General features: G+C 39.8%; 1 protein-coding gene across 1 annotated transcript; it reads left to right on the top strand.

Moving 5' to 3' along the window:
* Window positions 1-1,061: 1,061 nt before the first annotated feature.
* Window positions 1,062-9,096, top strand: LOC131223257 (boron transporter 4-like). Its single transcript, XM_058218601.1, has 14 exons — window positions 1,062-1,329; window positions 2,336-2,441; window positions 2,582-2,664; window positions 3,154-3,346; window positions 3,433-3,571; window positions 3,813-3,978; window positions 4,059-4,225; window positions 4,883-5,056; window positions 5,151-5,246; window positions 5,344-5,460; window positions 6,000-6,316; window positions 7,056-7,335; window positions 8,445-8,579; window positions 8,697-9,096. The coding sequence occupies exons 2-14, from the start codon at window positions 2,338-2,340 to the stop codon at window positions 8,721-8,723; spliced, it is 1,998 nt and encodes a 665-aa protein (XP_058074584.1). The 5' UTR covers window positions 1,062-1,329; window positions 2,336-2,337; the 3' UTR covers window positions 8,724-9,096.
* Window positions 9,097-11,056: the final 1,960 nt, after the last annotated feature.

Raw genomic sequence — 11,056 nt, 5'->3', positions numbered from 1 at the left:
TTTTTCTTATGGTATGGTCCACCTGAGATTTGGATCGGCTTCAATTTTGAAATCAGGCCTTAAATTGATATGAAAAAATGGATGGATGGAGTGGATATAGAATACATACATCAAGGTGGGCCCCACTGTAAGGGCCGCACCTGATCGGCTCCGTGTAGACGGTTCCGTTCTGTCCAGATAGTACAACGACGGCCACCCAAAATCGTGCAGAATCGGGCAGTACGTTCAACCGATGCAACGAATCCCATCTCTCCACGTGTCGCGCTTACAAAGGTCTTTCCGTACTGTGAAATCGGCCAGCGGGGACCACCACGACTCGCGCGAGGTTTGAAGGAAACGGATCGGCTACTCACCCTGCCACTAGCCAATGGCCATGGTCGGTGCTCTGTGGGCCCATCATGATGTGTGTATTTCATCCATTCCGTCCACCCATTCTTCCAGATCATTTTATGGCATGAGCCCAAAAATTAGGTTTATCCAAATCTCAAGTGGACCGCACGGTGTTGATTGAATGACCACCATTAAAAACTTATTGGGGGACCCCGAAGTTTTGGATCAAGCTGATATATATTTTTCCCTTCATCCAAGTCTGTATGACCTAATAAACAGGTTAGATGTCAAATAACCATTACAGTGAGCCCTTGGAGATTTTTAATGGTAGACATTCAATCACAGCTGTTTTCCCATGGTGTGGTCCACCTGAGATTTATATCTACCTCATACTAATTGCAACATCTAAAATTATCTTTCAAAATGTATGGACGGCGGGGATAAAACACATACATCGTGTTGGGGTCCGCATGACACCGACCACTAACCACCTGGCTCCTGTCAGCGTCACTAGCCAAACCGCTTCCAGCTTTTAAATGGACTCTCTTCTCTCCCGCTTCAACAGGAAAAAAACACACAAAGCACAGAGAGAGAGAGACAGAGAGAGAGAGAGTTGAAGCGGAAAAAAACACACAAAGCACAGAGAGAGAGAGAGAGAGAGAGTTGAAGCGGAAAAAAACACACAAAGCACAGAGAGAGAGAGAGAGAGAGAGAGAGAGAGAGAGAGAGAGCGCGAGAAGAGAAGAGAAGAGAAGAGAAGAGAAGAGAAAAGCGAGAGAAATAGATTCTTCCTGATTTTCCGGCGGGAAAAGAGATTGAGATCTAACACACTAGGCCATTTTTCTACAGTTCTGTCCAAAACAAAAAACTCGAAATCTAAATACCTTCTCTTTTCATTTCTTCTTCATGCAATGAAATGGTAGTCTGACCTAAAGAACTCTCGCTTCTCCTTTCTTTCCGACAGGCACGGTCTCCGTCGTCTCGGTGTCGAAGAACCAGGTCCTCATCTTCTCTAATTCTGATTTCTTTTTGAAATTTTTGTAAATTTCATCACGACAATTTTCTGTTCTGTTTTCGAAATTTTTCGTGCCTGGAATCTTCAAATGGTTTTATTTTCACCGACGTTTTATTAGTGGTTAGATTAATATGAATTTGATGTAGAAGACGTGTTCTTCGTTATAGTTCTTCATGTTCTTATTTAGTTATTTGAATTTTTGTGTTGCTTGATTTTTTTTTTATTTGAGGATTTTTCATTTATCGTTCCTTTTACTCTTGAAGAATCCGGAAGATGATCTCTCTGTTTTTCTTGCAAGTAACGATTTTTTTTGGGGGGCTGCGGACGAAGGAATCTTTGTTGAATTCTTTGAAGCTATGAGATTGAATTTTGTTTCCTGTTTTTCTTTTCTTTTTTTCATTAGCATCATTATATATCTCTTTTTGCAATTTTTTTTTTTTCTTTTTTTGATTTCATGAGAATAAAGGTTACTGAATTTTCAAGAATCTGTCTTGCGATGCTTTGAGTAATCCAATATTTAAAAAAAGAGAAAAGAATTTAGATATAGTTGTTTGTTGAGTATGGTCTATGTCCATTTTTCCACAAGTAGAGAAAAATGATTTGTGATTTTGGAAGTTATATCCTTAGTAGAATTTCCAAGATTTGTGAACTGGGGATTTTGCTGTTACTGTTGTAATGGAAAGAAAGAACTGTTTCATCCACTTAAGCATGGTTTCATGATTTTTCGAAATTTGCAGCTTAAAATCTTGAGAAAATTGAATTTAGGTTCATTCATTTTTTTAATCTGCAAAATGAATTTAGTGAAACTGCTTTTCTTATTTTGGTGGTTTGTATTTGAAATTCTCAAGTATCTCTGAAAGTATCTTTCACTGGCGAGGACTTTCAACATGTGACGGGTTGTTTTGATTTCATTAGAAAACTCTGTTTGCACTTTCTTTTCCTATGAATTTAACACTACCATGGCTGATATTTTCAATTTCTTGTATTCAGCAATGGACCATTTTAAATATCCATTCAGAGGGATCATCAAGGATGTCAAAGGGAGAGCACTGTGCTATAAGCAAGATTGGATTGGCGGACTGCGTTCAGGCTTCGGGTATATTCCAAAAAAAAAAAAAAATCTTGATTTTCTTTTTTCCTTTTCACTTTGTTTTTAAATTGGATTTTTTGTGATTTTGTTAACTTGTTTTTAAATTGGATTTTTTGTGATTTTGTTAACTTGTTCGTTATTGTCAGGATATTGGCTCCGACTACGTATATCTTCTTCGCTTCTGCACTTCCAGTTATTGCCTTTGGAGAGCAATTGAGTCGCGAAACAGGTCAGTGTTCTCCTTTCATAACAGTGCGTTTGGGTGTAACCCAAATTGCAATTGGAACTGATACTTAAGTAGAACATCAGTTCCAATTCCCATTTGGAGTGGTACTGAACTGGAAACGCATTATGTGGGATTCTGTTTTGCCTTCCTATCTGGCCCAAATCAATATCCAATACAATTTCAGTCCTACCTGAATATGAGGATAAGAGTTTCACTGGAAAAGCATCCAACCCACCTCACCTTTCAAATGGACAGCCAACCATACCCAAAAACACTTAACAAATTGTTATTGCTGTGTGTTTCAAAGAACCCAAAAACAAGTCTCGGCATGAGAAAAAATGTTTCAAAGAACCCAAAAACAAGCCTCAGCACTAGAAAAAATTGAACCAATGAATTTGAATTTTGCTCATTATATATTATTTTGAGTTAATACTAGTCCCAAGGATGAGTTTGGGAAGTTTATGATGTGAGTATATTTGAAATTGTGTGTAGATGGAGCCTTGAGCACCGTAGAAACTCTGGTCTCGACTGCTATCTGCGGTGTTATACATGCAATACTTGGCGGGCAGCCCATGTTGATTCTAGGAGTTGCGGAGCCCACTGTTATAATGTACTCTTATTTGTACAATTTCTGCAAAGGAAGGGAGCAGCTGGGGGGCCGCCTGTTCCTGGCATGGGCAGGATGGTAATAACAACCAGCTTCTTAAAATCTGGCTTTTAGGAAGTTCTTATTTTGAAATATTTTGATTTTGTTCACATCATTGTTTGCAGGGTTTGTATTTGGACAGCTTTCCTGCTATTTCTTTTTGCAATATTCAATGCCTGTGCTATCATCAGTAGATTTACAAGGGTTGCAGGGGAGCTTTTTGGCATGTTGATTACAGTTCTTTTCATCCAGGAAGCAATTAAGGTATGTTCTCAATTCAAGATTTTTTTATTTTTTATTTTTTAATTTTAAATAGTAGAAGTACGAGCCTGTAAATCAGGCCAGGAAGATGATCCTAACTGCGTTCTGGGTCCTGTTCTGGTCAAGCACGTTTCGATTGTTTGATAGACCTTTTAAAAAATGCATGCGTGAGCAACCATCCTGTGAATTTAGCCCCCCCAACAGAAGAAAAGTGTGGTTGATCTTCGAACCATTCAAATCACAGGGATTAGTGAGCGAATTCAACAAGCCGGAAGGTGAAGATCCAAGTTCTGCATCGTACCAGTTCCAATGGCTTTATACAAATGGATTGCTAGGTGTCATATTCTCCTTCGGCCTACTCTTCACAGCACTAAAGAGTAGGAGGGCAAGGTCATGGCGATATGGCACAGGTTTGTAAACAACCTTAGTGGCATTATCTTCATTTGAAAGATTGCCTGTGTATGGGAACCTGATAACTCAATGAATGCAGGTTGGCTGAGAAGTTTCATTGCAGACTATGGGGTCCCGTTGATGGTCTTGGCGTGGACTGCGTTATCATACGGTGTACCGAGCAAGGTTCCTTCTGGAGTTCCAAGAAGGCTCTTTAGTCCACTTCCTTGGGAATCTGGATCTTTGCACCATTGGACCGTCGCCAAGGTAATAAAATGGATTCTGAAAAATCATTAGCCTTCTCTATATCATCTCATTTCTCGCGATGACTCATGTTTTAGTCCTAATTAGGAAGTTGTATCTTGGGAGTGTTATATGATAGTTGACTGGAAGAATCAGCATGTTCTCATCCAATCCAGTAATTGCAGAGGTGGGGGTCATTATTTTGGTCCTGTAAGCAGTTTCTTGGGTGTTCCCCATCATAAGATGGGCCATGCTGTAATATCTCTCCTATCATGTGATCCTAGCAATCCATTCCCTTGAAAATGGACAATCACTGACAATGGTCCATAGTTAATGGGGAATTTGTTGAACCGTTAGGATCAATCTGATTTGGGGTGTGGGGTGGTATCTCTCATGCCATATGTTCAGCCAACTGAATGAGGTCTGGATCACCAAATGGTGGGCCCCCACGAATGATAGAATGGACCTTACCAATCCGATTATCATTTTTCAGCTAAACTAGACCAGAAAAAAATTATGTTTTTTTTTTTTCCTTTCCTTGGCCTGTCTTATAATTACAAATCTTTGTGTTTTTACTCTTGACCAACCAACGCAACTTCATATTCTTGTAGAAAATGTGCTTCTATGCAAGCAATTGTTGCTATTTTACTAAATTGTTTGCTTCATGTGCTGAAACTGTAGGATCTGATGCAAGTTCCGCCGGTTTACATCTTTGCTGCCATAATACCGGCTGTGATGGTTGCGGGCCTTTACTTTTTCGATCACAGCGTAGCTTCACAGCTGGCCCAGCAGAAGGAGTTCAATCTGAAAAACCCGTCCGCTTATCATTATGACATTTTGTTGCTTGGGTTCATGGTATATGTCTGGTTTTGAATATTGCCCATTCATTTATGTAAATTCCTGTCATTATTTTATCAATTGCTCAGTTCTTTCAAAATCGTGATTTCAGGTTTTGCTTTGTGGTTTGCTTGGAATTCCTCCTTCCAATGGGGTCCTCCCACAATCCCCCATGCACACCAAAAGCCTTGCTGTTTTAGAGAGACAGGTTAACTGAAGGATTTCCAAGGATTTTGCTGCTGCATTTTTGATTAAAAGACTGATGTAGTTTTTTGCTGATGTAATTGGATATTGGCCATGTGCAGCTAATTCGCAAGAAGATGGTAAAGACTGCAAAGGAAGGCATAAAACAGCAAGACAGCATCTCGGAAATCTATGGCAAGATGCAAGCAGTGTTCATAGAAATGGACAAAAGCCCTGCTGTAAGTTTTCTGCTCATGAAAGAACTAGTACTAATAATACATCTGAATGCTTCTGATTTCTGCATATTTAAGAAAATTACAGAAATTCAAGATCACAGCCATGTTTTCCAGTCACTGTCAATTTACCCTTTACTATGCAAAGATTACCAATGCCCGTCACACTAAATTTTAAGTATTACCAAAGAAATTAGAAAATTCCATGTGACCAAGATTGGAATCCAAGGGCCCGTTTGGGCGCTCCCACTTTCTGCAATGGATGGGATGTGTTCGGCCAGCTGAAAGGAATCCAAGGGCAGTAGAAGTTGGAAGATATAACCTTTAGTTGTGGCTTCACTTTCTGCTCTGCCCCAAACATTTAATAGATGGGGTTATACTCAAAATGCGTAACCAATCCCGATCTGTTGGTAATCCCAAATAGGTCTTAATTGCCTTATTATTGTTTTATAATATTCATGGCATGGAAACCAGACCCTTTTCTTATATGCTCTAAAATAGGCTATCCGTGGCCTTTTGTAACTAGTATCCATTCTGTTATGTAGACAAACTCAGTAGTGAAAGAGCTGAAGGACTTGAAGGACGCAGTCATTGGGAGTGGTGGAGAGGGTGCAAAGGATGCATTTGATCCTGAGAAGCACATAGATGCCTATTTGCCTGTACGGGTTAACGAGCAGAGGCTGAGCAACCTGTTGCAGTCCCTACTGGTGGGTGCTAGCCTCGGCGCCATGCCTGTCATCAAGAGGATTCCAACGTCAGTGCTTTGGGGTTACTTTGCCTACATGGCCATCGACAGTCTCCCTGGGAATCAGTTCTGGGAAAGGATATTGCTACTCTTCGTCACTCCTGGACGACGATACAAGTAAGATTTCTTACAGTGAGTCGTCTAAATTAGTCTGCCATTTGGATGTCCCAATTTTTCCAAGAAGTGCGGGATGCTTTTCCTCCCAAATCAATGTGAGCTACATTTCAGATCTGACCTGAAAGGTTCCAAGCATTGATTTGTGGAGGAATAGGCGGAAAAATGGGATCCTGCATAGTGGAGTTCTATGAATTCAAACTGCCCAAACTGCAGTGTAATTGATAACCCTCTGTTTCACTGAAGTGTCCATCTGCTCGCGATTCGGGGTATACCCAAACACAAAACAATCGGATGAGGAGGTAGCATATGATGCTGGGTCAAGAGAAAATGTGTTTCTGTTCTTGTTGGAACTAATAATTGTAGTGGTGGAATACATTTTGGTAAGTGGGCCTCACCAAGGGATATATCATGTCTAATATCTTCCCTATCAGATGATCCTAGCCATCTAAGGAAAATGGACAATTACAGACACAGGGTCAGGATCATCAAATGAGGGAGATTTACAAGGTGTCTTCCATCCTTATGATCTGGATAATAAAAAGAAGTCCCCACACGTACAGTTTATTGAGTCAAGCGAACATTTTTCCATCAAATTGCTTGTATTCAGTCAATTGACTCAGAACTAAGTCGGACTGGTCACCCGAGTGCCATATTTTCCATCAAATTGCATGTATTCAGTCAATTGTAAGGTAGGGAAATCTACTGATAATTTCTGGGACTGTATGTATGGTGTGTTCAGGGTTCTGGAAGGGGCCCATGCTTCCTTTGTGGAAGCAGTACCGTACAAGTACATCGCCTTCTTTACTCTCTTCCAGTTCGTATATCTGCTGGTCTGTTTCGGGGTGACATGGATACCAATAGCAGGGATTCTTTTCCCTTTACCATTCTTCCTGCTCATATCCATAAGACAGCATATCCTCCCCAAGTTGTTCCAACCATTTCATTTGCGGGAACTGGATGCAGCCGAGTACGAGGAAATCACAGGGACCCCACGTCACAGTCGTAGCTTATCACGCAAGGTATGTGCGCTATCGAGTAGATAATTTGATTGTATAGTAAGGAGGCAAGAATTCTGACACTGTTTTTCTACTGATGATAATCATAGTATAGCTGTCCTTTTAACCAGAATTTGGCATGTAAGGATTACACGAAGCATGGATCTACAGAGTCTAAAATGCCATCAACTTCTTAAATTATGTTGTCACTTCCATGGAATGACTGAAAGTCATCGCACAGGATAACTCTAAGGATGTGGATGCATGAACAAATTGGGTCACGATTGTTAGTCTATGCTGTGGTTGTCTCCAATAAATTTCATGAAATATCACGAAATTTGCACCAAATTTGAATTATGAATCATGAAATTTCATGATATTTGGTGCAAGCAAACGCACCCCTAATAAAGTGGAAAGAACCAAAATGTATCTCCTTCTCCATCATTCACATTGACGGCATGGGATCCAAATTGCAATTACCTTCTAAGTTGGTCTCGAAATAGGACCATCTACAATTTGAGAGCTACTGCCTTGTTATGAATAACAGGCAATGCCATTGGTTTCTGTCATTTTCTCTTTGGTTAAGTCAAACATTCACAATTCAATTTATGTGTGCATCCAAATGCAACTAAAGTGTTACTCGGAACAATCAACCTGTGAAATTACCATCATCTGTTTTTGTCCTAGAAAGTGATGAGCTGAGATGAGTCATTGGCGACCTATTCCAACCTCAGTTCAAGTTCAATTTGACTAAATTGTCTGAAAAATTGACTCAGTGAGTTGTACTCGACTCTACTGGAACCAAGATGAGTTGGCACATTTCTTCTGTTTGTATCTCTTTTGGGCTTTTGCCCTGGGTAAGTAATAAGAGAGTCATTTCTATGTTGGTTTACCAAAAAAAAAAAAGAGTTCGCATATAGATTTTATCTTTGCTCAAAGCTCGGGGATAGCCAATCTGATGCATTCAAGGTAAATGTTTGCTTTTACTTAGATTGAACAATGTCATCGAGAGGGGTGTGAACATTCATGGTTTAAGATCCAAGACAATCATTGGGTCCTTTGTTGGGGTCATTCTCTTAGTTGATACTCTAGTGCGTACTGTAACGAGTTTGCAACTGTCACTGTGTTCACAGGAGAGGGAATCGATTCAGTTGGACGGTGATGGGAGTGTGGAAGTCTGTGATGCTGAGATATTGGATGAACTCACAACCAGCAGAGGGGAGATTAAGCTTAGATCTTCGAGCTTCAACGATGAGAGGCATTCTCAGGCAAGACAGCTACATTTCCTTTCATTTTAATTTGGGTGATTTACTGCCTATATGCATGCATGTATTAAGTGTCAGGTCTGTTGGTGAATAATTCCTTCTTCTTTTTTTCTTTTGCAGGTTTACCCAGATCAAGCGGGGTCCTGAATTGAGCGAGATCTTTGAACTGATCGTAATGGGAAACTGGTGGTGTGAGATCTTTCAACTGATCATAACGGGAAACTGGTGGTGTGATATCTTCTTTGGAAACAACATTGGGAAGAAAACAAATGTAGTCAGAATGTGTAATTTCGCATTGGTTTTTTTTTTTTTTTTGGTTAGAGCCATTAATAGAATGTGCATAAGGACATTTAAGAGTTCACCAATCATTTCTTCTATTTTTACATTCATAATGGGAAAACAGAGAAAAATTGTGCATAGGCATTTGGGTGTGTTCTTGAGGAGGGCTTGATGAGGAATCTAACTTGTTTCCAAGAATATTTTACACAAACTTCCTAACAAATCCGTCCTTCTCTTATTATTTCCAACAGTAACAGAGAGCTCTTTGTGAATTGGACAGGTACAATTTCAATTTGATGTAAATGGGCATAGAGAATTTGGACAAATAGACAAATATCAGAAGAGCTGATAGTTGGGATAGTCTAGTTGAGAACTTCCGTAAGTCTCTGAAATAAGGGATGACAATCCCTCCAAGAGTGCGGCCAACAAGCTCACGATGATGCTATGATTTTTTGCCAATGGTCCGTTCAATCTATACAGAAAATCTGTTCTTTCCTGTCTCAGTACGGAAGTGTTTCTAGCCAGAAAATTACTAACTCAACAAGTTGTTTCTTTGCCTCAGAGGTCTCCTCTTCCCCCTTCTTTTATTTCGATATCTATTGAGATTTGTCAGAAAAGATTTCCTGTCAGGTATTCAGGAGCTCCTCTTTATCTTGGGCGTCCAAAAATTGCTTATTCTAATCCTTTGATTGAGAATATTTTTTGTTAGGTAGTGGGCTGGAAATCAAAGCTTCTGTCCTTTGGAGGAAAGACCATCTTGCTTACTCATGTCTTGTCTAGTATCCTTCACATAACTTGATATGATTATCCTTGATTGCTCCATGTGGTGGAAGTTGTTTGGGTTACAAATTGACAGGCTTAGTGTATGTGTGCCTAAAATGTATGCTCTGCACCCACATACATTAGCTTATGGCAGTGATTTGGTCATGCAATGAAAAATGTCAAAAGTTAAATATGATTATCTGAGATCATTACCTTTGAGAAGATAGTGGGAAAGAAAATTTTAAATTGGTCTCAAAAGATGGAACTTAAACTCACCTTAGAGTGAGTGTTATACGTAATTCACGAGCCACCCCTGCTTCTCCTAGTGGAGATGATGAGGACCTTGGTTATCTCTTCAAACTATTCTACATGGGAGAAGGACAATAAGGTAGCCAACGTGAACATACTAGCTTCTATCTCTGATGTTCTCTGCAATCAATGGCGGAGCGTGATCAATGTAAAGGACATCTTTCTTCATTCAAAAGGGTTACATTCAATTCCGCAATTGCTGCCCAGTTTCAAGTTTTGAGAAGAAAGTTGTACAATATAATACTAGAAGTTGGTGCTTCTATAAGAGATCATGTCCTAAAGATATTCAAGATTGCAATGACCTGAATTTTATAGGAGCTGCTAAAGAAGAAGTCACAATAGTGAACGCGGTTCTCACATCATTCACTCCCATGTAAAATAGGTTCGTGGATAACTATAACAAAACAGGATTAAATATTCAAAGATGGAATTGAAAATCCAGTTGGGGCTCTATGAGGCCCACAACAAGATTGAGAAACTGCGTGTCACTCATTTGACCGAGGGGTCCTTTGGCAATAAGCCCAATTTCAGAAAGCATAAGAGGGGTGGGCAAAAGGATAACTGGTCACATAACCTGAAGAGCCAAGGAGGTAATTCGCAGAAGATAAGGAGAAATTAAGGGGGAATAACAAGAAAGATAAGGATGATTGTTGGCATGGTAGGAAATGTGTTCATCTCAAGAGTGAGTGTTTTGCACTCAATAAGTGTTGGTAAGCAAGTAGACCATTTTAGTTCTTCTTGTTTACTTGTCCTATGTAAACTTGGCCATCATGCTTGAATGATTGGTTTCTGACACCTGCTATATTCATGTGTTAATGAAGGTCATAGTGGACAAGAAAAGTGAGAAAAAAGCACTTGAGGATGCTGTTCTGATGAAGCGTGTAGCATAGGAACCAATAAAAGCTGTTAGAGGATGTTTTGGGTCTTCAACTTGATTCTTTTATGGGTCTTGAACTTTATTCTTTTAATTGTTCGACGTTGAACCAGTTGAATTAGCTATGATATTGGTTAATGCTTTATTCCTCCATGTGGCTTTGTGTTGGAGACTTTGCTTCCTGTCTTATGATATTTGTGATTCATGGTGTTGATGTGATGGTAGTTGAATCATTCTCTCTAAGATGCGTCCTGCA

The sequence above is a fragment of the Magnolia sinica genome, chromosome 13 (genome assembly GCF_029962835.1).
Source record: "Magnolia sinica isolate HGM2019 chromosome 13, MsV1, whole genome shotgun sequence".
Lineage (NCBI taxonomy): Eukaryota > Viridiplantae > Streptophyta > Magnoliopsida > Magnoliales > Magnoliaceae > Magnolia > Magnolia sinica.
The sequence above is the reverse complement of the archived record's forward strand: the minus strand, read 5'-3'. Positions and strand labels throughout refer to the sequence as shown.

What these genes read in the sequence shown, in the direction of transcription:
- LOC131223257 (XM_058218601.1), top strand. Translation starts at nt 2,338, where the DNA reads ATGGACCATTTTAAATATCCATTCAGAGGGATCATCAAGGATGTCAAA. An exon ending in GGACTGCGTTCAGGCTTCGG is followed by an intron (nt 2,442 to 2,581) that starts GTATATTCCAAA and finishes CGTTATTGTCAG; the next exon opens with GATATTGGCTCCGACTACGT. An exon ending in TCATCCAGGAAGCAATTAAG is followed by an intron (nt 3,572 to 3,812) that starts GTATGTTCTCAA and finishes TTCAAATCACAG; the next exon opens with GGATTAGTGAGCGAATTCAA.